The sequence below is a fragment of the Pan troglodytes genome, chromosome 13, assembly GCF_028858775.2.
Source record: "Pan troglodytes isolate AG18354 chromosome 13, NHGRI_mPanTro3-v2.0_pri, whole genome shotgun sequence".
NCBI classification, from domain to species: domain Eukaryota; kingdom Metazoa; phylum Chordata; class Mammalia; order Primates; family Hominidae; genus Pan; species Pan troglodytes.
The window spans coordinates 127,109,469-127,137,460 of record NC_072411.2 but is presented as its reverse complement, the minus strand read 5'-3'; the positions used below and the strand labels follow the sequence as shown (position 1 = coordinate 127,137,460).

Here is a 27,992-nt window from a genome sequence, read left to right as displayed (position 1 = left end):
GCAACTTCATGTTGGGAAGGTTTACCACACCCTAAGCTTTCGTGAGTAATTGTTACATTCAGAATGTCTGGGTGTTCATGACACAGTTTTTGTAGGCACAACTGAAAAGCAAAGCATCTTTTAACATCAGGACTTCCTCTTTCTGAAAATAGTTCTGAGAAGTGGTTACAACTCGGAAGTTGGGAGACTGCATCTCAAGTTGAGAGGATGGAGACAGCCGTATTTAGCCGTCCTTTTAACTAAATGTGTTCCCACCATCTTTAGGTCCATTACACTCTTCAGTGGCTGTATCCCCAAACACTGTTCATCTTTCCTTATATTCATGATGCTGTAAAGAAAGAAAGCAAATTAGAGATTTCACATTCACAGTATTCTTCCTCTGTTAAAACAATGTAGAAAGCATCTCTAGAAAAAACCAATCCCGGACATTATTGCTTAATTGCAATTCTCATAGTTTGCAAGATTAATCTCATGAGAAGAAATAAGAAAAATTAACTGAAGTATTGTTGAGAATTTCCCTTACTTTAACTAAAGAAAGTGGAAGTTAATACCAAGAAAGGGAAGAATCAGACTGCCACAAAGTAAGAAACTTTATGTATTCAAACTGAAAATCAGAAGTTCAAAAATATAACCCTTTCAGATATACCCCAGAACAATGAAGATGAGCACTGAACAGCAGAATTATTCTTTAAAATGATTTTACAAAGCTAAGCATTCCCCTCTAAAGACTACATGTATTTAGGTCAGTAATGGAAACAGACAATTTACTTGGGTCTTCTGAGGCTAATAGAAGTAAATCATTTTCATACCTCCTGGATTAGAAGAATTCTCCTATGTCTGCTACCAATTTAAATTGCTTATTTCTTTTTATGAGTTGCTGAGACTGCAAAATGAAAATTTGCAATTATAGAAAAGCAAAAAGAAGGTGAAATTTATTCTTTAAATTTAAATGTGTATTATTGACTCTTAAGATTTTCACTTTTTTTATTTTTAAGCGAGGGTCCATAGGAACATACTGAAGAGATAGATGACTTCAGGCTAGAATGGAAAATGTAAGCCTTTACACACTAGGAATAGAAATCAGCACTAACTTGGAGATCCCAGAAGAAAAAAGCAGCATAAAAATATATGATGCCACTGATTTCATTAATCCACTGGGTAAAATACAGAGATGTGTGACATATTAAAAATTTTTACCATGGTCGATTTGATAGAAAGAAGATGTAAGGAAGAAAAATTCATAAGAGTATAAATTGTGACTAAAGATCAAATAAAGTGTGAACAGCTTAGCTGGGCTGAAATAGAACAGATTTTGTTTTTTTTTTAATAAAAGAGCATTTTTTTGAGTGTCTACAGTGAGCCAGAATGTGCTGGGTGTCATACATGCATTATCTCATTTAATACTCATAACCCTATGGAATAGGAACTGTTATCCTCATTTTATAGCAGAAACTCGGAAACTGAGAGGGAATTTACCCCAAAACTTACAGCTGATAACTAATGGGGCACTCAGGCATCCCCACACTGGGTAATCCAGGTCATTTGGTCAGAGAAAAGAGAAATGAGTCTGCCTATAGTTATCACCAATGTCGGATGCAAACACCAAAGGGTAAGGTCTGGGATGAGCCCTTTATCTTGGTATCCCCGAGGCTCTTAGAGACCACGCAATGGTCCTGGGGGAAGAATTTTAAAGTCAATAGCCACAGGTGCTGATCTTTTCATGACCTTTAAAAGAGAGAAGTCATTGCATAGTAGCCCCACAGACATGTGACTGAGCTTGAAGATTGCTCTTTAATGGCAGGAGGCTGTGCCTTGTGGCTTATTAAAAACCGGATTGGGAAATAAGAATCTTCAGTAGCCCTCAAGCCTCAGCAATGATCCAAGCACTGTCTGCCTTCCCTGCCCAAGGGCATTGGACAGGCCTCCCTCCCGCAGCCCTCCCTCCTGCACTGTTTCCAGCCCCTACAGCCTTCCTTCCTGGATGCTCCACACTTGGCCCCTCCTCAGAACCTGTACTCTTGCAGCTCCCTCTGCCAGGGGATTTTCTCCTAGGTCATCACACAACCAGCTGCTTCTCCTCCTCAATTTAAATGTTACCTCTCGAGAGAGGCCATCCTTGAAGAGTCTTTCTACACGTGGCCTTTGCCATTTCCACAAGGATCACTCTTCGCTCTTCTCCTCTTTCTCCTCTTCGATTTTTTTTCTTTTCTTTTCTTTTCTTTCTTTCTTTTTTTTTTTTTTTTTTTTTTTTTTTTTTTTTTTTGAGACAGGGTCTCACTTCGTCCCCAGGCTGGAGTGCAGTGGCACAATCTCAGCTCACCGCAACCTCCACCTCTCGGGTTCAAAGGATCCTCCTGCCTTAGCCTCCCAATTAGCTGGGATTACAGGTGTAGGCCACCATGCCTGGCTAATTTTTTTGTGTTTTTAGTGGAGACAGGGTTTCACTATGTTGGCCAGGCTGGTCTTTAACTCCTGACCTCAAGCGATCCACCAGCCTCGGCCTCCCAAAGTGCTGGGATTATAGCCGTGAGCTGCTACACCCAGCCTTGATTTTCTTAACAACCATTTTCACTCAGAGAAATTATCTTATTTCTGCTTAATTCATGATTGACTCTCTCCTCCCCTAGAATGCAAGCTTCCTCAGTTCAGGAACTTATTTTCTGATATGTGGTTGACATTATTGCAGCTCTTCTGGGTGCCAGGTAATATCTGGAAACTGGAATGTTGAATGGCAAAGGAGAATGGCCCCCAAGAATTAAGACAGTTCTCAATAATGCACATTGAATTTGATCAAGCAAACTCAGAATTAAGAAAAGCCACCAGTGAAGTGGCACGCTTACATTCACTACAACCCTAGCCCCAGATCTGACTTAAATTGACACTCTCTGGTCTGCATAATTTTTAAAAGTGAAGATTAAGATCAGCATGGATGTGGCTAGGGACTACTGGGGTTGGCTGAGTTTTGCTATTGACTTCGTTGGTATTCTTTGTCTCATATCTTCTGAGTTTTGCTATTGACTTCATGGTATTCTCTGTCTCATATCTTCTGAGTTATTTTTGAATCATTAATACTTAAAGTGGATGTTTAAAGTTTTATTTTATTAAAGAAAGAGTATGGAAATGTCATAAGTTGTAATATAGCGTTAAATATGACATTTGGGAAATTCCTAAAAACGTTTCCAATCATTTGTCTGAAGCTCTCTTCTCTCTTTTCTAAATCATCTATTCTTCAAAAATATCAGGGAAAAATCACTGAGAAATTTTTACTCAACCTTTACTTTGAGAATAGTTTATATGTATCTGTTGTACAATTTTTTATTATCTTTACTATAAAAAAGAATCAGTTCAGAAGACATCACTTTTGGTCACTCTATGTATAATTTCAACACTTTCAAATTTTTCACACATCACTTTAAAAGTTTTCTGCAAATTTTAAACCTAGGAAAAAGTTAAAAGGTTGGTGTACAATGAATCCCACTATTCCCATCACCTAGAATGTGTCTTTCATGTTTTGCTGTATTTGTTTTATTACACAACCTGTCCATCCATCCACCCATCCATCCATCCATCCATCCATCCATCCATCCATCATCCATCCTTCTAGACATCTATCAATTTGGTTTATTTTTTGGTCATTTTAAAGTGGAATTTAAAACATTGACACACTGCCTCTCTAGACTCTTCGGAATGCACGCCTTTAAATACAGCTATAGATGTCTGCAGTTCATTTTTTCTCTTTTGATATAAAATTTACATACAAGAAAACATGCAAATTGTAAGTGAACCATTTGATAACTTTTGACCACAGTACACGTGTGCAATTCAAACCTCTGTTGAGATAACAGAACAATGTTATCACCCCCAAAGAGTTAACTACCACCCCTCCCTGGTTAACCCTCACCTCTCCTTTTCTCTCCCCCAAGAGACAATCAGTGCTCTGATTTTCATAACCATGGAATCATACCATGTGTGTTCCTGTTTCTAGCTTTTCTTACTCAGCACAATGCTTCTGAGTGATATCCACGTTGTTGCACGTATCAGTAACTTCTTTTCCTTTCTGAGTAACATTCCTGTGTGTGGATCTACTGTAGTTTGTTTAGACATCCTCCAGTGACAGACACTTCTGCGGCATTCTGAGCTGAGTTGGTCATAAGTCACTAAATCTATGGGCTTTTTTGTGAAATTTATAGTCTATCTCAGTCATTAGTTCCACTTCTCAACTGGGAGATTTGTGAAAAAAACTTTCACAAGCATTTAGCCTTTTACATTGAAATTCAAGAGAACCTTACTTTGTTTCATCACATTTTTGTTTTTACATCGTTACTAGTTTGAAAGGCTTTCTCTCCTCCTTGTTTATAAGTATCTTGCGGAAATTTACATTAATGCGACACCTGGCCTGTATTGTGATCCACAGTTATTGAGAACAAATACCTACAAAATTATTCTTTTGGAAGGAAGGATAAGCCATGCTGGCCAAAGAGGACAGAATAGGAGGTTCAGAAACAAATACCATTGCATCAAGGTCAAATGAAACTGATGGGAAATGACTAGCACGGGGCCAAATGTTGACATTCCACTTTCAAGTTTGTCTTTGTTGCCTCTTCCTTGGTTTTCCCGATTCACTCTTTTTTCATTCACTTGGGATGTTTCCTCCGTTCTTTCTTTACTGCTGTGCCACCATTTTAAGAATCCTGGAACACTCATCTTCTGTTCTCTGCAGACAGGGTACCTCGAGCAATTGCTCTGAAATCAACCATTGGAACCTTCCTCTGAATCTCAGGCAACATGTCACCTCTCACAGGAGTGGGGGAGAGGGAAGGGTTGTATTTACAGGCTTTATTTTTGCCAATCAAATTAAAAGGTGAGAGAGACTGCTTCTTGTTCAGAGCATGTTAGATGGTATTAAGGAGAAAAGGAATATTTTTGGTGGGGTAGCAAGAATTTCCCAGTGATCCTAAAAGAACTCTGTCTTCTGCTACTTCCTCTGCCATCCCATAAAGTTGACCCTGACCAAAAGAGGCAGAACAAGTTAACATCAGTGCAGGCAGCAGTGATAGGCTTGACTATCTCTAAGGCTCTACAAGAAGAAAGGATAACCTCCTTTGGAAGAGAGAAATGGCAGCAATCTTACTTAATGTGCTTATTAAAGATTCACCTTTCCTAAATGCAGGCTTCTAATACCATCTCTTAAAAGTGATTACAATGATAAATTTCCATGTTATGTCTATTTTACCACAATAAAAAACACTTCTTATCAGGAATGGAGAACATGGTTCTGATCTCAGGCTTTTCATAGTTTAACAGTGAGGCCAATGTTCCTTTTGTGCTCTAACTTTCCCTGCTGAAAATGAAGGGAGGGTAAGCATATTTTGAAGCCCTTACTTAACACCTATGTGAGTGCACAGAATAGCAATTTTATGCATACTTAAGTCTAAAGAGCTCTGATCATTCACCTTCCTATCTGGAGTACCATCAACATAGGAAATAATTTCTGATGTGAATACCAAATGCACTTCTGATCTTTTCTTTCTCAATAGTCAGATTCAGAGGTTGCTTTTACACAATATAAATAATCTTAAAACAAATACCGTTTTATTATCTCTGCATATTTAATTTTTTTAAGATTCCACATATAAATGAGATCCTACAATTTTTTTCTCCACGTCTGACTTATTTCATTTAGCGTAGTGTCCTCCAGGTCCATCCATATCATGGCAAATGGCAGAATCCCTACTTTTTAAGGCTGAATAATATTCCATTTTACACACACACACATTAATATATACATACACACATATGTAGTCACACACAAATATATTCACACATACATATTCACACACACATACATACATATATATTCACACATACAAAAACATATATTCACACACATACATACACATATATATTCACACACACACATATTCACACACATACATACACATATTCACACCACATATACATACACACATATATATTCACACATATATACATGCACACACATATATATTCACATAAATATATACACACATATATTCACACACATATACATACAAACACATATATATTCACACACGTATATACATACACACACAGACAAACACACATATACATTGAAACCTCCTAAGTGTCCATTGACAGAGGAATGAATAAAGAGAATGCTATACACACACGTATTCACACACATATATACATACATGCATGTATATTCACACACATATATACATACACTCATATATATTCATATATACATGCACACACATATATTCACACACATATACATGCAATACATACAGACACACACATATGTATTCACACACGTATACACACACACACACACACATATATGGAAACGTCCTAAGTGTCCATTGACAGAGGAATAGATAAGAGAATGCTAGACACACACACACACACACAGGCCTATATTAATATATTAAACATTCTCTTTATCCATTCCTCTTTCAATGGACACTTAGAATCTTTCCATATATTGGCTAGTATGAATAATGCCACAATGATGATGGGAGTGCAGATATCTTTATAAGCTGGTGACTTTATCTCCTTCAAATATATACCCAGAGGAGGAATTGCTGGGTCATATGCTAGTTCTATTTTTAATTTACTTAGAAACCTCCATACTGTTTCCCATAATGCTTGTAGCAATCTACATTCTCACCAACAGTTACGAGGGGTGAGAGGAAACAGGGAGAAGTCAATGAACTGATGCAAAGTAGCACATGTGCAGGATGAAGTCTAGAGAGCTAATGTACAACAAGAGGACTAAAGTTAGTGAAATCAGATTGCATTAGTGATTTTGCTTAAATCAGTAGATTTTACTGCTCTTATTACAAAAAAGTAACTATTGAGATGATAGTTATGTTAATTTGCTTCACTATAATACCATTTTACTATCTACATGTATCCCTCCCATACCACCATGTTGTAAACCTCAAGCATATCCAATAAAATTTACTTTAAAAAAGAAAAACATCCCATGAAATTTTTATACATGGGAGTTTATATAGTAAAGGGGGCCAAACAGCTAGACATCAAGAAATGCCCATACTTTGGATGGTATTGTCTGGTTTCCATTCAACCATTAGTTATGAGATAGAATCAAGCCAAAGAAAACTTATTTGTGGTTTATTTTACCATTTATAAAACCAGATGCACACTCTTGTTTCTCTGAGCTGGTCGGAGATGTTGCAACTTAAATAGGCATTTCTAGGATACCATGGAAATGCACAAAGTAAGTGTAATTGCTACCAGTCCCTTTGGTGCACATTTTTGAGGAGGCCATGGTTAGGGAGCAACACAGCCTAGTGGCCACAGTACAGACTAGTTCTCAGGGTCATGGTTCTTCAGGGCTGGGGCTCTTCCAATGACTACTGTGTACCCTTGAGTATGTCACATACAGATGACACAGAAATGACAATGAAAATATCACTACTTATTAAGTAGTGATTCCACCTACAAATGTGGGGGAAGGAAAATAGAAACTCCCCAACCTTTCAAATTGTCCTGCTTGCCTACATCTAACTCAAAAAGATATGTGTAAGTTTATGTAATTAGAAGGCCAAACGCCAGTGGCTCATGCCTATAATCCCAGCAGTTTGGGAGGCTGAGGTGGGAGGATAGTTTGAGACCAGGAGTTCAAGACCAGCCTGACCAACATCACAAAACCCCATCCCCACAAAAAAATACAAAAATGGTGGTACATGCCTGTAATCCCAGGTACTACTGGGGGGGGGGGGTTGGGGGTGCTGCATGCAGCATGAGAATCGCTTCAACCCGGGAGGTGGAGGTTGCAGTGAGCCGAGATCATGCCACTGCACTTTAGCCTGAGCGACAGAGTGAGACTGTCTCAAATATATATATATAATTAGTAACTCCATGGTTTAAAATACAGATTTATATACTGGAGATAAGATATCATGGCAGAGGAAAGTTAATACTTTCAAAGGAAATGAGACACTCAAAAGATTACATTATTTTACAGAAATTTGTAAGAACACCAGCACCATAGTTGTTATTGTTACCTGGGGAGCAACTTAAAATGAAAGCCGTCTCCAATGACAAATCAGAATCTTTTTTTTTTAATATCAGAGCAGAATACAAACCAGAGAAGCTTCCTTCACATTCCTTTGAGATTGACCATGAAGATGCTGATAAGGATGAAGTAAGTAAATAGTTGAAAGTGAGATGTTTAAAACATGAGGATAATTAGTTTCTGTCTTGCACTGAAAGTTTCGAGTTCTGACCGGTTTGTTGTAAGCTGTAGTAGCTGTTGGTGGTAGGGCTTTTAGTCAAAATGAATCACGTTTGTTTTGAAATTGAACATGCTTATTTAAGATGAGTCAAAGAGAGGAAAAGGAGTCTCTTTTTTAAATGCAGTGTCTAGGATCTAGGATCCACAAAAGATGGCTGTCATGCTACTATGCCTTTCCTACAGGATACCACTTCCCACTCGTCTTCCAAGGGGGGTGGAGGAGCAGGAGGAACTGGTGTTTTCAAGTCCGGCTGGCTCTACAAGGGGAATTTTAACAGCACCGTGAACAACACCGTTACTGTTCGGGTAAGGAGATATCAAGACTCATCTTTGTCTCTGTCACCCTTCTTAACACTCCCTCCTCTGGTCACAGCACAGAAGAGAGCCATTTGCATTGAGTTTATGTTTCATATAATATTTTATTTATGAGGAAGTAGGATGCTCTTCTCTAGAAAAATGTCCTAGAAATATAGCACTCCTGAAGGAATTAGAATAATTCTAATTTCTATGAGTAATAGCACATTACAATTTGAATATCTCCTTATATCTTTTCCTTTATTTAGTCATTCAAAAAGCGCTACTTCCAGCTGACTCAGTTACCAGATAACTCCTACATTATGAACTTTTACAAAGATGAGAAAATATCCAAAGAACCCAAAGGATGCATCTTTTTGGATTCCTGTACAGGAGTGGTGCAGGTGAGTAGACATCCCTTTTCCTCCTTGGGATTTTTTTTATTTGAAAAGTGTATTTAACAAATATTCATGGAGTATCTGATATGAGCCAAGAGCTGCTCTAGATTCTAAGAATTCTGTGAAAAACAAGGCAGCCTGGATCTCTACTTTCACAAATCTTACTTTCCAGAGAGAAAGAAAAACAGGAATTAAGCAAAGACATGAATAAGCAGAATGGAATCAGCTGGTAAATTTTTCAATAAAGAAAATAAACAGAGAAACAAAAGGGAGACAGAAGAGTGGTGAGGTTGAAAAGGAATATTAATACTCAATAAGGGAGAAGAGCATTTTTGAAGAGAGATCATTTGATCTACAGACTAAAGAATGAGCAGAGGGCCAGGCGCAGGGGCTCACACCTGTAATCCCAACACTTTGGGAGGCCAAGGCGGGTGGATCACTTGAGGTCAGGAGTTGGAGACTAGCTAGGACAACATGGTGAAACCCCATCTCTACTAAAAATACAAAAATTAGCCAGATGCGGTGGCACAGGCCTGTAATCCCAGCTACTGGGGAGGCTAAGGCAGGAGAATCACTTGAACCCAGGAGGCGGAGGTTGCAGTGAGCCGAGATCGTGCCACTGCACTCCAGACTGGGTGACAGAGAGAGACTCTGTCTCAAAAAACAAACAAACAACAAAAAAAGAATAAGCAGAGGCAGCAAGTTCAAAGGCCCTGCAGCGGGGGCAAGTCTCAGATATTCAAAGACAAGCAGATAATTAGCACCCATGTTTGCTGCCATGTAGAGAACCCCTGAGATAATGAAATTCAGTAAAATAATATGCAAATGACATGGTATTAACATACGCACTTCAAATATGTTATTTTATAATTAGGTAATAATGATAGAGTAAGTTGACAGTGTACATATGCAGCATCTTTCTTCTAAGAGGTGGCTGTCTTCAAAGACAAGGATTCCACTGATTCCAAAGAGTCTAATTTCAGAAACAGACATAGTGCTTTTAACAAATAATGTTCTCTATAAGCTCTTGGACTTCAAATTATTGTCCTTAGTATGAAATTCAGCATGGGCCACTGTGGCAAAGGGAAGCAGAATAATTCCATAGACCCCATTTGGACATTTGGCTTTCAAAACGCTGCTTCCTACTCTGATGAAATAACTGACCTTATTCCCTTTTATGTAATCATGGGAGCAATCAAAAGTGTTTTAGCAACCTTCCCTCAAATTTCACAATGACACTGGCTCACTGTGGTCCAGGACTCTATTTCTGGTCACAGGCCAGTAGAGAAGTACTTTCTGTTACCCTCAAACCTCAGCATTCACCTAGCTTGTTACGAGCTGAAATTACATCACAGACCACTCCTGGAGGCCCTTGGATATGTGGATGGAAGTAGAGTTCTCTCCAGTCATTTAGTCCTGGCCTATTTCTGGATGGTTTATCTGTTAAAATCTGGAATTCTTCCAGGAAGTAATAAAGCTGAACTTTAAAAGGAAAAAATTAACTGTTTCTGAGCACTCTGCTGCAAGTGAAAGATAATTGCATTTTAACACAGATGCCAGCTTTCCATATGGAAAGGGCAATAATGACCTTAATGGAGGGTGGAGGCTATTTTCTACTGTTGGTCACAAAGGACACCTTTTGGCCTTAGAAACATGAAGTAAAACGTTAGCAGTAAAGATCAATAACTGCATTTTATAGACATTGAGCAGAAAATGTTAAATATTATCCTTTCCATTTGTACTTGAAAGCTTTCTCTAGCAAATGAGTCATCATTTTTTAAGAAGTACCATTGTAGTCTTTTGTTATATATTAAGTTTGCAGAAACCCAGGTTAATATGCAATATTTTTCTTCTTCAAAGAATCATAGAACTTATTGCTCTAATCTGACCTTCCTATGGAGGAACTGCTTCTCCATCATCTCTTACTTAGATTGTGTTTCAGTCTCTGCTTAAACATTGTCATGGAAAAAAAGGAGTATTGAAGGGAAAACACAAGCTTGGGATTCACGCAAGTCCGCATTCAAATCCTAGTTTTACCGTTTACTACCCAAAGACTTTGAGTAAGTTACTTGACCAATTTGATCTCAGGTTCCTCATCTGTAAAACTAGAACAATGTGCTAATATGTGAAAAGAACTGGGAGATAGTGTATTTAGCCTTTCTCCCCTAATTCTTCCATTAATTTCAAAGGTCACAACCTAGGATATAGACATTCCATTATGGGAAAGTCTTCCTAGAAAACCTTGATTTACGTTCCGGATATTTTTTCCTAAGTGTGTTAATTTATCTATGTCTTTATTTATTCATTAACCTACTGATTCATTCAACAAACCCACTTAGTGCCTATGACATGCTAGAAACTACACCCAGGTGTGGGGAAGTCAATTCTTTATTGAAGTCAGAATCAGAGAGGGACATCGCTACTTGCTCACTATCACACGATATCTCGAGAGCGATGATGGAGGTATGAATGGCAGAGACCATGGAATGCTCTGGGAACATGAAACAATGATGAACTCTTTCAGCTCAGGCTCTAAGTCTGTACAGAAAAAGCTGGGCCTGTCTATAATATTCCCCAAGGTAGATTTGGCATATGTATCTTTTAAAGAGTTCACCTCTATCCCTGCATTTATATTCCTCTTCATCAAGAAGCTTTATCCAGTATTCTCTACATCCTTTGTAGAGGCAGGGACCAGTTTCTTGGGATCACTCTGGGGAGACAAAACCTGGGTCACTTGTCACTTTGTGTGTGGGTCCCAGTTCTTACGTATTTGCTTATAGTTCTTCCAGATGTGTAAGTTTTTACATCTGGAGAGAATTTGAGTGAAATAATGCCAGTTTAACCATAGTTCTAGTAAGCTCTCAGGCATGAAATGTGCCTGAAGATGAATCATGTACACACAAAAGCACAGAGCAAATGAATAACTAGGATGAATCAGACCAATTTTATGAAGAATCATTGCCAGGTTCCGTTGAATCAAATAAAAAAGAGGAACAACGTCTCTGCCTCAGAAAGTACTACTTAGCATCCGGCATTCTTAGGGAGTTCAAGTTCATTATAATCTTTAGTGAATATGCCATTTCAGTTTGATTCATTCAGACTTAATCCATATCATCGTTTTCCTTAGAATACTTTGGAATTCTTAGATGTATATTACAAGGGTGGCTCAAGTAGAGAGAAACTCCTTCCCAGCTTTCTCAGAGACTTTAGGTAATGTTTATGACTGACAATTTCCTGAATCTTGGCCAAAAAAAACACAAAACAAAACAAAGCCTAATCATGGTTTTCTATTTTTTCATAATATGATCAAAGAGTATTAGATATTTTCTATGGGCCTATGCTCCCAATCTGGAAGAGAACTTGGTTTTTGCTGCTTCAAGTTTTTTCTTCTGGGACTAAGGGATATTTAGGCCTGTGTTATCCTATCTTGTTCCTTCAGTTCATGTATTCATTCATTCATTCTCACAGTCATTCATCTATCCATCCATTCATTCCAGGTTCTGCCACTGTAGAAGAGAATGAACAGCCCAAGAATCTCATCTGTTTTAGGTCCCTATCTCAGCAATGTTAATAAGCTGATGTCACTTTAGACAGGCTTACATGGGTGTGGACAGTGTGGTGGACAAGGCTCATTTCCTTGAGTCTGCCACCATGTGGATATGGGTTCCAAGACAGTGGCTTCATGTGACTAACCAAAGGCTAGAAATGCAGATACCTCCTGTAGGTCAAGCAGCCCCCTGCATGCATGAAGAGAGGCCAGGTGTGAGAAATAGCTGCAGCTTGGACTATGTAGACGTGGAGAATGCCTGCCTACAGAAAGCAAGTCATATTGGGAGCAGGGGAAAGAACATTACAAGGAAAACAAATCTAGAAGCCAAATATGACCCGTAAGCCTCGCATTAACAACTCAAGCTCTGAAAATCTCACTTCCGAGAACAATAAGAACCAAAATTATACTTGTGGTTTTCTTCATCTAATATATTATTTGACAGCACTTGATGGAACATGAACTATGATTGTTCCATTTATTAAAATAAAATTCAGAGAGGTAGAGTGTCTTTCACAGGTCACAGAGCTAATGAATTGCAAAGTTTAACTTGAGGCAGAGGAATGTCCAAAATTACAGACAGATGCCCAAAGAAATGATGTATTATCATATGTAAAGTAGGCATACCCACATACATACATTTATTCTACCTACATAAGCTATGTGGGCAGAAAAAACACTACAAAGATATGTTCATGTGGAGCTTTAAGCAGTGAATTTTAGATATGGGATTCATTTCAGCAAATACTAGTAAATATTGGAAAACTTGCAATGTGCAAACCATTGTGAAAAGAGCAAACTCTGAAAATAGGTGTGGCTCATGTCTTCAAAAAGCTTCCAGGATGTGGGAAGGATGCACAGAAAAAAAAACAAAACAAATGTGGTACATGCAAAGAAAACAAGTAACACACTTCAAGCAATAAGTCCTGATAACATATGCAAGAATGAAATTACATTTACCACTGCATGATGCCATATCATATTACACACCTATTATATACATATATGTGTATATATATGTTACATATGTTGTCTTTCTGCTTATTTGCTTACTGACATTTCATTACACTAGAAGGTAAGTTCAATGAGGGAAAGCACTTTACTTGAATTTTTTCAGTTCTGTGTGACTGAAACATAGGAGGTACCCATTTAATTTTCATTGAATGAATGAACAAATAAACCTACAGAGAGTGGAGAGGATTTCATGGAAGGGAGCCATCGATACCAGAAACCTGGATTTGATGTTGTATGATTCCCTTAAGACTCTTCTTTTGTTCCTGCAAAATTCTATACAAGATACTAGCCACATAATAGGTATAATTAAATATTCGATTTGGGTAGCTTCCCTCTTTGATATTCAGTCCACCATTGGCTTGAGTGATTTTATTGGAGTATCTACAGTTTGGAACTTTTTCAGATGAACATTGTGGAAGCAGAACAGTTTGCCACAACTCACTAAACATATCATGACAATAAGACATATTCACAGGTTCCTACTATTTATGAAGTCATGTAGGTATACTATGGTAAGGTTGACTGAACAAAGTAGTTGCACTGGCTGCAAAGGACACTGATATATGAGAAATAGAGGAAAATTTGGGGGAGCAAAAACAAGAATATGATTACTTCTTGATTACCATTTTAATGACTTAACAATCGTACTTCAAAATTATTAAAACTTCCTATTGAAATATCCCATTGATTTTCATTTTTTGCCCGTTTTGCTATTCTATATGACATTATCTTTGAGATTACAGACAGCAAGATCGAAAACCACTCAGACATCTTAATCTTTCCCAACATAAGCTTCTCTGGGCTGCAAATGGTTCTATTTCTCTTGAAATAGAAGAAGGTAATTTAGTTCTTGAGACATTTCAAATCGAATATTTATTTTAATTATAAATGTCCCTTTTTGAGAAACAAGATGGTAATACTTTGCTCAAATTTTTAAGAATATTTGTGATTATATTGTTGAAGCCGGCAATCATATTTAATTCATTTGAAGTACTGAATGCAGTTTAGACAATCAAATCAACTCTTGTTTATATTTTGTAATGTTTCATTTCAAAATTTTGTTAGTGTTCGGCATCTTCATTCGAAAGCAGGTTGCAACTCAATCCACCTTTAATTTGGACCCAATATAAGCATTTTAGGTTGCTTTTTATCTCCCTTTTAACATTATTTGCAGCATCAAATTCATCACTCAAATTCTTTCATTTGTTTGTTTTCAAGATAACACTGAGATTTGCTTGCATTTTTCTATAATCAAATGCTTAAAAATGTCCTTGCAAAAGTTGTGCACCAAACTCTGGACATTTACAGTTCTTTTATGAGTGTCTATTTCTTTCTTTTTTAATTTTTTTTTTTTATTTTGAGACAGAGACTCGCTCTGTCACCCAGGCTGGGAGTGCAGTGGTGCAATTTCGGCTCACTGCAACCTCTACCTCCTGGGTTCAAGTAACTTTCCTGCCTCAGCCTCCCAAATAGCTGGGAATACAGGCATGCACCACCATGCCCAGCTAATTTTTGTATTTTTAGTAGAGACAGGGTTTCACTGTGTTGTCCAGGCTGGTCTTAAACTCCTGGCCTCAAGTGATCTGCCCGCCTTGGCCTCCTAAAGCGCTGGGATTACAGGAGTGAGACACTACGCCCAGCCCTGAGTGTCTATTTCTATTCCTGTTGTTTTTTTGAAGGAAATTGTGCTGTGATAGAACACCTGTCTTTCCTTTTATACCTGCTCTGCAGCCATCTTGTCTTTGCCCTTAGACTGTCCATCAGTGAAGGTCGCAGGCAGTTTTGTAGCCCTTCTTCGTCAGAACATCCCAGAGCTGTGTGTGAGGACACGTGGAGGACATCTACCCCAGTCCTCCTGGGGAGAGTGGGGCGTCTAGGAATTTGCCTTCGGAAGGAAGCTGCCTAGATGTTTGCTTTGCACACTGAAGTTTGAGGCCATGGGCTTTCTGAGTACCCTCCACTTTGTTTACACTGCAGTCAAAATGATTTTTTCAAAATGCAACTCTGACCTTTTACTTGTCCAAATACTTCTATTCTATGTTCTCATAGAACCCAGTACCTCTTTTTCAAAACATTTATACAAAATTTAAATATATTTGTTTTCTGATTTCACATTTGTCTGATTAATTGCTTAATGCCTGTCATTCCTATTCTGCAAGAGCAGGGACTGGCTATGTTTTTGCCCAACACAAAGTATGAACACAACAGATATCTCTTTGATAGTCAATTATATCGCTGCACTTAGCACTGAGGATACAAATTTAGGTTCTGCCCTTCTAAGACTTGTGGACTATAAAGAGCCAGGCCTGGGACTGTCATTATAAGGCAAAGAAATAAATAATACTTGATGGTAATACAAAAGTATGGACAGGAGCAAAGGGCTCATCCTTGGAAGTCTAGAAAGTGATGTTTGAGCTGTGAATTTCCACATGAGAACCATAGTTAGCATTTTAGCCAATTCTTTCTCCTTTGGTTCCTGAACTTTACTTTTTCTCAAGGCTATGTGTTGCCCCACTATGTGTTCTTGAGCACTGAGAGAAACCACAACTCCCAGGCCACAGATGCCCCTTTGTTGTGCCGGGGCAACGTCAAGAAAGGAGACCAGCATCAGCTGAGCATCTTCTGTGTCCCTGGCTCTGTGCAATGCATAAGGCAGCTCTGTGGGTGGGATTAGGAGCACAGTTGTTAGAGTATATAGGGCTTATTTTCCCTTCTCTACCATTTGCTATCAATATAATCCCAAACACATTTTAATTAATCTCCCCAAAACTCAGTTTCACTACATGTGAAATGGAATAATGTGATTGGTCCCACAGGGTTGTTATGACATTTAAATTAAATAATGACCATAAAGTACAGAGCCAGTGTTTAGTAATTGTTGTGTTTGCACTAGTAATCTTGTTGTTGTGATTGTTGAAAGAAACAGCTATCTGGGGACAGTCTGTGAGAGTATCCCAAAGAAAGAGAACATTGCCGGAGGGGTATTAGAAATTTTTGCTTGTCACCAAGAAATAGCAATCCTGTTCCCCAAAAGAATTTTATACCTTGTTATTTAGCCACAATCCCACACTATTGATCTCATTTTATGGCTCTTCTCTTATTTGTATTCTACTTAATAGAGTTGTCCTAAGTGTTAGGGTTTGCTCTATTACAATTATGAGTAAGCTACAGGCTTTAGAACATATTGATAAAAGCTGGACACCGGTATAGGAATTGCCTGGAGTAAATCAAAGATGAAGTATCTTCAGTAATCTTTCCAACAACCACCCCCTTAAATAACACTAGTTTGTGTCACTAGGGGAAAGTTTCCACTTTGAATGTATGTTCCAATCTCATACCAGGAATATATAAAATTGTAACAATTTGTTCTTGGGTTCCCCCGCTTTAAATGTCCTTCCCTGAACTTTCAATAGCCCATTTCTCCTTTCTACAGATTTCAAATCGGAGATCTTCTTTGGGGAAAGGCCTGCTTCTGACCACCCAATCTAAAGTACCTACTCATCACACTGGCTTATTTTAGTTCTCTGCACAATGGAGAACCTTTGTTTTTCAATTGTTTGTTCATTCCTTCAATCATTCATCCATTCACCTCTTCTCTACTAGAATGTCAACTTGGAATAGGAACCTATTCCAATAGAATAGGAACCTATTATGTTCCATTCATAAAATATGACTGGTTTTGAACCCACCACTATTGAATCCTTCAAGTGTCCGCACTATTACATGATATGGTGGTTAGGAAAACTGACCCAGTCCTCATGGAGGTAGCCTTAAGGGAGACATGTATTTGTCAAAACAAACAAAAATGGATAAGCAGATAATTTCAAATCATGGTAAGTGCTCTGGAGGACAAGACCTTTGTCCCTTTGTCCTAGACTGGAAAATTGAGGAAAGTTTCAATTGAGATCTGAAGAGTGGATACAAATCATATAAGTACATGGGGGCACACACCATGCTCACTATGCTTTTGAGAGCATGTGTGGTGGAGGGGGCCAGCCTGTCTCAGGCCTTCCTTGTGGCAGCAATAAGAACATGACAGGAACACATTCGGGAACTAGAAAAAGGCTTTGTGGGTTGGTCACAAAATGCAAAGTAGAGATGTCAAGCTAGAGAAGAATCTGGAGGTTGGTGAAGCCAGAGCCAGGAAAGGAATTGGGATGTCACTGCACATGGATGTCGTTTGAAGCCATTGGAATAGATGAGAAATAAAGGAGAGAAAGGAGTCTGAGGCATAGCCAGGATTCTCACTAGAGGTCATGAGAAGAAGGAACAGCTGGCAGAGGAGATCGAAAAAAGGCAGCCACACTCAGAATAGAGTGTGCTCATGGCAACTGAAGGAAGGTGAGTTTCAGAAAGGAGGAAGTGGCCATTGTGTTAATTCTGCTGCAAGGACAAGGAAGATACGAAGAAAGAAATAGTCCTTAAGATAGTATGGCAACATAGGGCCTGTTAGTGACCTTGGTAAGAGCTGCCTCTGGGATGCGATAGGGTCAGACGCCCACCTGGAATGAATCACAGAACATAAGGTGAGAAAGTCAAGGCAGAAACTCAAAGAAACTCTTACAAGGAGTTAAGAATATACTCAAGCACATGCCCACGATGAAATGTTCAAGCTAACGTGTCCATCCAATCAACAAAACCCTAAATAAGATATTTCTTAGTACAAAAAGCTTTGAAAGAAATCAAACAAAATGATCAGACCCATCTAAAATTTTGTCTTGTTCTGGAAAATTTTCTTTATGTTATCTATCTGTATGGAAAGACTTTTGGAACCTCAAGCCCACATAAATGATCTCTCTCTCGAAGGCTTATTTTTTGGTATTCTCTTTTTCTTTCTTTCTTTTTATACCACAGAATAACAGACTAAGAAAATATGCCTTTGAATTGAAAATGAATGATCTGACCTATTTTGTGCTGGCAGCTGAAACAGAGTCAGATATGGATGAATGGATCCACACCCTCAACCGCATTCTGCAAATCAGTCCTGAGGGGCCCCTCCAAGGGAGGAGGAGCACAGAGCTCACTGATCTGGGTCTGGGTGAGAGCATATGAAGCCGTCTTCCTTCGTTTGTCCAGTGTGACCTGTGTTTTTGGTTCACTAAAGCTGCTAGGCATTGTAGTTGCTGTCTGGTCTAGCTCATCCATCCTGGGGCTGTTTGTTCCAAGAATCCCTAAGTCACTCCTAAATCTTTACTGCACGGTAATGGCCACCACACATAAGTACAATTCAGAGTCAACTGGCAACGATCTGAGGCTTTCCCCCAGCAAATGATGTTGGGAATCATTTGTCACAGCATCCAAAATGTGCTCATGTCCAGTGGGACATTACCTTATAGGGGGCATTTTGTGGTTTTTTAGCCTTTCATTAAATTTAAATAATGAATCTTATGCTCTGTAAAGGCAAATATGAATTCCTTCCTTTTAGTGAAAAAGCATCTTTCATTTCTGCTTTTTGATCATACTGTGATCATCTTATATGTGAAAGTTTCAAAAATTATACATGGTGATAGAATTTTTATAAAATTAAATTTTTTTCTCCCCATCCTAATTCCTTCATAAGGGTCTACTTCATTTTATGCAAAGAGAAGGGAACAAGAGAGAGGAAAGAAAAGGTGAAAAGGTTAGAAAAGCAAGTCTGTAGCTACATAGAAGGCAAGTTCAACACCAGCAAAGTCAGTCACTCCTCCCAAAACAAAACTATTTTCAGACATTTTGCATAGCACATGGTACATTAGAAACCAAAGCATCTTTAAGTTCCTCTAGTCTAAGTCTCAGGCTCTAGAGTGAAAGAGCCATGGAGTAATGTGGAAAAAAACTATTGCTGATTTTGTTGATTTTAACACAACTACTGTATGCCGTAGTAGGTGTTTTACACTTACGATTTCCTTAATAATAACAACGATAGTATTAATGTTTACAGTGTCTTACAGAGTTTAAGTAGCTGAAGCAAGAAGGTGGATTCTAAATTGATAGCCTGAGAGCCAGAATTACCAAAAATACATACATATTGAAGAAAACTTTAGTATGCATTAATGAAGTAAGTCAAGACAACCCCAAGTATAAATGTAGTGTAAAAATCCAAAGTTCTTGTGGACACAAGATGGTATCATAGCAAGAATCCCAAAATGATCATCAGAGGGTCTGATTTCCAGGCCCAGATCACTCAACAATGTGGAGTTCAGGAGTCAGAACACAATGAAAGCCTAGGCTCACCAACGTCCCTCTTAGCTCTTAAGCCTAACTTAGTTTTGCATGTCACAGGCTAGAAGAATGTGTGACTCGTGAGTAATATTTAATAACCTGACTTGGTATATCTTTTTAAGATTCGCTGGATAATTCTGTAACTTGTGAATGCACGCCAGAGGAAACAGATTCTTCAGAGAACAACCTACACGCAGACTTTGCAAAGGTAATAAAGTTGGCATTGTACTTGCAAAACCAATTTGAATTATTTGTTAGTTATTGCTTTCATGGAAAAGACGTAAATGCTTTCTTTTAAGATTTAGACTAAGAAGCTAATTCGGAACTTCCCGTTAACCTATGTGTTTTCATTAACATACACATAGGGCTCAAAAAGGAAACATACTTTTACAAGATTTGCCAAGTGTTAATGGGTAATACTAAAATGGTGATAATACTAAGGGGCTGCTTCTTGGCCATGTGGATGTGTCAGGGGCTGTATCTGGATATTTAGATACCAAGGACTAACACAATTTTCTCTGTAGTACCTCACAGAAACAGAAGATACTGTAAAAACAACTCGAAACATGGAGAGGCTAAATCTGTTCTCTCTAGATCCAGACATAGATGTAAGTCAAAATTTTTTCTAAGCAGATATGAACTTGATCCATACAGTTGGGGATTATAATTTAGAATTTCTTTTTTATGTTGGATGTTTGGTGACTCATTCAAAACGTTTTTAGACCTTGAAACTTCAAAAAAAAGATCTCTTGGAACCTGAGTCTGTGATCAAACCGTTTGAAGAAAAAGCTGCCAAGAGAATCATGATCATCTGTAGAGCCCTCAACTCAAATCTTCAGGGATGTGTTACGGAGAACGAAAATGATCCGATAACGAATGTAAGTTTCTCCTCTGTTACATCCTATACCATTAGGCCAACATTACACCACCCTAGTCAAAAATCTTTTCTATTCCTGCTAATTCCAGGCACTGATTTCTCACTCTCTAGTGTACCAGGGAATATTATTAACAGCCTTTTCCCACATTACACAAGTGTACAAGTTCTAAAGTGGAACACTTTATAATATACTGTATGAATAAAGCCTAATAAAATATTAATATACTATACTTTATCAATATACTGCCATAAAATTTTCCTTTTAACTTAAAGAAAAAGCATTAAAGGACTGTGTTTGGGGATTCTATGAAATCAGCACAGTGGTTTAGAGTTTCCTATGGCATTGTGTGTATCCTCTTAGTAGTACTCAAGATGGCTTTTTTTTTTTTTTTTTTTTTTGAGATGGTCTTGCTCTGTTGCCCAGGCTGGAGTGCAGTTGCGCAGTCTTGGCTCACTGCAGCCTCAGCTCAGTGCAGCCGCAGCTTCCAGGGCTCAAGCGATCCTCCCACCTAAGCCTTCCAAGTAATGGACTACAGGCACGCACCACCATGGCCGCCTAGCTAATTTTTTTGTATTTCTTATACAGATGAGGTTTTGCCATGATGGCCAGACTGGTTTAGAACTCGTAGGCTCAAGCTGCCTGCCTGCCTCAACCTCTCAAAGTGCTGGGATTACAGGCATGAGCTACCACACCTGGCCAGAGATGGCTTTTACAGGGACATTTTTATTTTACTATTTCTATGTTTATTTTCATGTGTGTTAGAGAAAAATCAAAGCTAACAAACCCTGTGACTTCCCAGCCATTATTGCTGAGGACAAGACTAAACAGTGTATCAAGTAAAATAATATTAGATGGATGTTAAATAAATACTAGTAGTATGGGACATGTAAATATCAGAAATGACAAAGGAGCTTCACTGATATTTGTGTGAGTTCTCTTGAAAACTTCGTCTTAGTACTTTAGCAGGCAGTCCCACTAGATTGTTAATGTATGTGTGGGAAGGGAACTTTTTATGAGCATAAACGTTATTAAATGTTGAATTATTTTTTAAAATCACTCATAATTCTATATCAATCTTGATTATATTAATATCCTAATCAATATAAGGCACAGTTAATATTTTGGCATATTTTCTTTCATTCTTTTTTAATGCGTTCTGTTCAAATTTCTAATCCATCATCCCTCAATTGTCATCTTTCACCTCAAAGAGGAAAACTGATTTCCAGATCCTTGATAGGAGTCACATTGGCTTTCGAAGGCAGAAACCCCATTAAGTTTTCACTGTAAACTGGGTCCACACAGTCTCATGCCTTCATCCATTTATGATCCAGTGAAACTAGCCTTGCTAGTTGTGACAGTGAGTGGATGGCAGAAAGAATTAACCCTTTCGGAAGACTTTACTTGATACCTACTGACCTGTGTCTTTAGCACCTCAGTGATTTGCTTTGAGCCTCCTACCCCAGGTGTAGAGCAGGATAAGGTCCATGCTGTGGACCTCTGATTTAATGAGGAGACTCAAATGAGATGTGCCGTTCTGGGATCAGATTGCCTGGCTCTCCAACTCACAAGTTGTGCCACTCTGGGCAACTGGCCTACTGTCAGTCTTCACTCCTTTAAATGGAGATAATAACAATGCCTATTTCAAGTGATTGTTGTGGTTACACATGGTACCATATCAAAGGTTACTCAGACATTGCTTGGTACAAAGTAAGCGTTCGTTAAATACTTAACTGTCATCTAAATATGTGAGAAATTGCATTGGAATTTATCAAAACTGCATGCAAGTTATTGATATTTGTATTGATATATGTGAGATTCTTGTTGACAGGTAAGCTAAAATGGAAATGTGTCACCAATAAGAATCTTGTCAAAAAATGAAGCTGTTTTATATTCTATAACTTTGACTGTGTACTAGGTGTGAGTAGAAATGAAAGTAGTTGAAGTCAGGTTTATTCATTCTCCAAATATACTTATTCCAAGTGTCTACTGTGAGCCAAACTTGTCCTAAGAACTGGGAAAACAGGAAGTAACTAGATAAGCAAGGTCCTTAGTGTCTTGAAGATTAGATTCTTTTTGAAAACGGCAGAAAGTAAACAAGAAAACTAACAATTTAAGTGCACATTATGCAAAGTTCTTTAAAAGAAATAAATATGGAGAGATGTGTTCCAGAGGAATTCAGGAAAGGGTTACTTTAGACAGGATGGTCATGGAAGGCCCTCTCGGCAGAGGTGATTTTGAACAGAGACCTAAAGGTTGGGAAGGATAAAAAGGCAGGCCAGGGGAGAACATTCTAGGCAGAAGAAAGAGAAGTACAAATGCACCAAGACAGGTAAGCTTTAGCAAGTTCTAGGAACTGAAAAGAGTTAGGGAGGTGAAGGGTATACCAAGATGATGTAGAAGAAACAGAGATAAGATGATGTAGGGCCTTAAGCCATAGTAAAGAGTTTGAATTTATCCTAAGTGTGATTGGAAGCTATTCAATGGTTTAAAGCACTTTAAAAACAAGAGTTGTCCAAGAAGAAGAATTAGGAGGCTACTACCACCGTTTATTGCATGGCTTGAACAAGGGCTGGCAAGGGAGAAGGAGAGAAATGGGTGGATTGGACTGGTGTTTTGTAAATTGGGCTGATAAGCTTTCCTAATGTATTGGATATACTGGATAATGGAAAAAGAAATCTCAAGGGTGAGTACTGGTTTTTGTTTTGGACGGTTTCACACATTGTGATGCCATTTACTAAAATGGTAACACGGGAGGGAGATTTGCACAATACAGGTCAAAAATACCATTATGAACATGTTTCACTTGTTGGTACTATTAGATATCCAAAGAGAGATGTCTTAGGGACAGATTCAAATGCAAGTTTGGCGGCCAGGCACGGTGGCTCACACCTGTAATCCCAGCACTTTGGGAGGCCAAGGCAGGCAGATCACCTGAGGTCAGGAGTTCGAGACCAGCCTGTCCAACATGGCAAAACCTTGTCTCTACAAAAAGTACAAAAATTAGCTGTACATAGTGGCACACGCCTGTAGTCCCAGCTACTTAGGAGGCTGAGGCAGAAGAATCGCCTGAACCCAGGAGGTGGAGGTTGCAGTAAGCCGAGATCATGCCACTGCACTCCAGCCTGGGTGACACAGTGAGACTCCGTCTCAAAAAAAAAAATGGAGTGGCCATGAATGGAAATGCAAATTTGAAAGTCTAGTTCAGACAATGATGTTGGTTGGGGGGAGAGGGGCGGGATCTAAAAATATCTATGACCATAGAGAAGGGGCCAGGAACCAAATAAAATATCTGAAGAATGAATAGAGAAGTGACCAAAGAAGACTAAACAGGGATGGCTGTTGGGATAAAGATAAACCAAGGAATACTGTATCATGAAACCAAGAGCAAATGGGTAGCTGTGGGATTGGTGCCAAGAAGCTGAGGAACATGAAGTGAAAGAGGAGACCATCTGGTAGACATGGCAAAGTGGAGGATGTTGATGACTATGGCAAGAGCAGCTCCCATGGAATGCAAAGTGTTAGGAGTAATCTGATCATGCTTTCAGGCAGGATTTTAAAATAAAAACAAAACAAAAATCTAGAAACTTAGTCCTTGAAACCATTTGGAAATACCTGTATTAGTCTGTTCTCATGCTGCTAAGAAAGACATACCCAAGACTGTAATTTATAAAGGAAGGAGGTTTAATTGACTCACAGTTCAGCATGACTGGTGAGGCCTCAAGAAACTTACAATCATCATGGAAGGGGAATCAAACATGTCCTTCTTCACATGGCGGCAGCAAAGGGAAATGCCAAGCAAAAGGGGGAAAAGCCCCTTATAAAACCATCAGATCTTATGAGAACTCACTCACTATCATGAGAACAGCATGAGGGTAACTGCCCCCATAATTCAATTACTTCCCACTGGGTCCCTCCTACGACATGTGAGGATTATGAGAACTACAATTTAAGATGAGATTTGGGTGGGGACACAGCCAAATCATATCATTACCTCAAATGGTAATGTCACTTAGTCACCTTGTTAAATAAAAATAGATGCTTTTTTTGACCCAGAACATATTTAAATGTAATTTAAAATGCAATTTAGAAACTGAAAATCAAAGATAGTGGGCTTTTCTTTCTACTGCCAGGGGCATATGACTCCTTCCACGTGAATTCCTTTCTTTGTACTAAGACCCATATTCAGAAGCCAAATGTTTGTATTTGGGCCAATCTCCCCAGGCAAGAGAACACAGCCAAGTACAGAGAACCAAGTTAGTGTGTCCTTTGGTATCTGTCAGGCCAAAGGGTTAAGTTGATTTGGAGTGTTTTGTACGTCAGTGTTGTTTTTCATTTTACAGTTGATACATATGTTGAAAAACTAGGAAATTACTTTAGAAAAATAATTTCATTGTGCCTATAAGCAATAACACAAAAAATAATGTCAGCCTCACCTTCACAGCAGTTTGTTATTTAATACCATTGTTTTTTAAAAATCATTGTTTATTTATTCACTGACACTCTTTCATTAATGAATCTATTTTTAAACTCATTGTTCTTAATTCAATAAGCATGTTTTAAATTAATTGAAATATTTCTCCAAGCTGCTTAGGAGCCAACTACTGCATTTAATGAATGAGATTCTGAAGACTCCCTGAAATAACATCCTCATGATGAGAAAACAATGTTTGACAGCATGTAATTTTTTAGTCAGTAAATTGAAAACCAAATTCAAGTTGATGGTTTTGTAGTATAAAATATTTCTTTGAAAATAGAAATTGACTCCAAAAATCTGAACTAATAAAGCTACATCACAGTAGAACTACATTTAAAACTTTATCTTTGCGAGTTTTTTTCAGAAGAGTACAGAATTCTAAACACAAGAAACCTATGAATTAATTTGTTAGGCTTTGCAGATGCTTTGTTAAATCCTCACTGGAAAGCCAGTGATTTGACATTTATTTTGAAAAGGTGGATTGGAAGAAAGAAATGAATCACCACATGAGCTTTAATTTTTGATGGGTTATCAAAGTAGGTATTTATTTCCATTCACAAAGTAGAAATGAAAATCAAAATGCAACAATTTAGGAAAAAAGGTGGGTTTTGCTTTGACCTTCAATGTGTTTTGAATTCCCACTTTAGTTGTTTTTCTGTAATTTTTGCATTTTTCAACTCTTGGCAGACTACTACTACCACAAAACAAGAGTTTTTCTATATTAATTTAAATTGGTATACTATAAACTTTTACTTAGTAATTGCTTTATATTTTAAAAAATAATTTATTGAATTTATCTTATATGCAAAAACTTTTTTCTAACAGTAAGGGAGCTGGCAAGTATTGCTAATATTAAGAAATTGGACTTGTCCCCCCAGTATAAACTAGTCACATTACTACATTTCAAAAGATAGGAGATACTGTTAAGCATTTAACAAAACCCAAAGTGTGAGTGAGTCTGTGTAGTAATAAACTGGATCACAATAGGGTGTTTCACTATAATCTGTTTGTCCATAGAATACTGGTAGAGATTGGCATCAACTCAAACTTAAGTAGCATTTTAAAACAGTAAAAATGCTAGTTTTTATAGGCGTATTCCAACTTTAATCACATAAATGTGTAACTACATATATGTGCATGTATGCAATATATGTATATATGTACATATATGTATGTAATTACATATGCATATATTAATTTGGTCTTTGTCTCTGTTGTATGTGACATTTTTCTAGTTGACCATTCTTTCCTTCTTGAATCTTTCTTTGCTTCTGTGATACTCTGGCAACATTTAAAATTTTTTCATTTGTTTTGTAAAATTTTTCCCTACTTCCCAATCCATTTTATAAGTTGTTTTCCCTACTCCCATCTCCATCCTTTGCATGTTGATACTTTTCAGAATCCTGTTCTGATTTTCTTCTATTTCATGGATTCAACAGGACCCCACACACACAAAAACCCTCTCAGGCCCAGCTCTTCAGCCCAGTTTCCTTGACTTGGCTCAAAACACACATCCAAGTGCCACTGGGATGTCCCGCAGATGACTTTCTATATCCCATTTAGCATTCATCTTTGTATCTTTATCCCCTGTATCAGCCAATGGTATGACCATCCACTTCATTTCCTTTATCCTCAAACCTGGGAATTTTCTGTATTCATGCCCTTGTGAAACATTTTCTCCAATCAACCAAGACAAACACGTGCAAAGAATATCCAAGCTCTTTGGTCATACTTCCTTAATGTTTCTCAAATGCCTCTCCCACAAACGCTTCCTACCAATTTTTCATTTTCCTCCACTCTGATCCCACTCTAATGTTCTTTTCCTGTGCTCTTTGATGTCTTATGCCTTTGCACATGTCACACACCCTACCTAGAAATCCCTTCTAACCAACTCTTTACCTAATTCCTACTTCTTTAAAACTTGACCAAGAAATGTCCCCTTCTTCTCATCTTCCATATCTTTCCCATTTTCACATCTTCCACTTCCTAGCCTGGGGGCAAGAGGTTAAGAGGAAAGCCACATAGAGGCATGGATTTGGGTGAGCACCCAAGAATTGATGGAGAGAGAAAGCCACGAAGAGGGACAGAAGCAGCCTGTCGTGGATGTGTTGTGATACAGGTGCAGGGCAGCCCAGAGGAGGCAACTAGAAAAGATGGCTGATATGGTTGGGAGACTGGTTACTTTGAACCAATAAGTAACTGGTTGAACAAGTAAGTAAACAGATTCATGGTAATGAGATCCCTCATTCTCACTGTTGGAGGACCTACTTACCAATATTAAAAATGGAAAGGCTAGAATGAACCCTTGAGTGTTTGTATCGGAAGCAGAGGTATAAACATGAACTAACTGGTTTTTAATAAGTATTCATACACAGATAGAGATAAATAAATTTTGTGTATGTGTGTGTGTGTGTGTGTGTGTGTGTGTATTTCTTAGCTCTGTATGATCGGAGGGCACAGAAGCAATGATATCCCTGTGACAGTGAGCACAAGAAGCACCCAGATCGTGGTTTGTAAATGTCACCCTCACTATAAGGAACCAGGGCTCCTTGGAGAAATATCTGGAGCATGAGTAGTATAGGATAAGCCTGGAACATCCTATTTGATAAAGAAGTACTCAAAAAATGATGGAGACTTGCCAAAAAAATACCCAGAAGTTACCTTGAATGAGTGCCTCTAGCCAAATCTGGGACAATTTCAGCATCACACTAACACTAATTATCATAAGAGCAAAACCCATTGAGTAAAACAGTAATCCATGAGTCTATACTTGTATTAATAAATTAATTAATATCAAAATAAGAGAGAAGGGAAAGCTCATCCATATGATGGAATACTAGCTAATACGTGTAGAAAGAATGATGGAACTGAAAAATCACCATTGGTCACCATCATGGTGGTAGTTGACTGCAATGGAAGT

At 38.2% G+C, this 27,992-nt stretch overlaps 1 protein-coding gene across 23 annotated transcripts in view; it reads left to right on the top strand.

Moving 5' to 3' along the window:
- DOCK10 (dedicator of cytokinesis 10) overlaps positions 1-27,992 on the top strand; it is a 277,887-nt gene that overhangs the window by 146,657 nt on the left and 103,238 nt on the right. For 20 of the 23 annotated variants that reach the window (XM_063790807.1, XM_063790806.1, XM_516126.9 and 17 more), the window contains exons 5-11: positions 8,104-8,176; positions 8,450-8,572; positions 8,830-8,964; positions 18,374-18,557; positions 19,843-19,928; positions 20,245-20,328; positions 20,443-20,598. In XM_063790807.1, coding sequence (XP_063646877.1) covers positions 8,104-8,176; positions 8,450-8,572; positions 8,830-8,964; positions 18,374-18,557; positions 19,843-19,928; positions 20,245-20,328; positions 20,443-20,598 — 841 coding nt within the window. The remainder of the gene's footprint in view (positions 1-8,103; positions 8,177-8,449; positions 8,573-8,829; positions 8,965-18,373; positions 18,558-19,842; positions 19,929-20,244; positions 20,329-20,442; positions 20,599-27,992) is intronic. The other 3 variants (XM_063790816.1, XM_063790815.1, XM_063790814.1) reach the window with 1 other exon arrangement.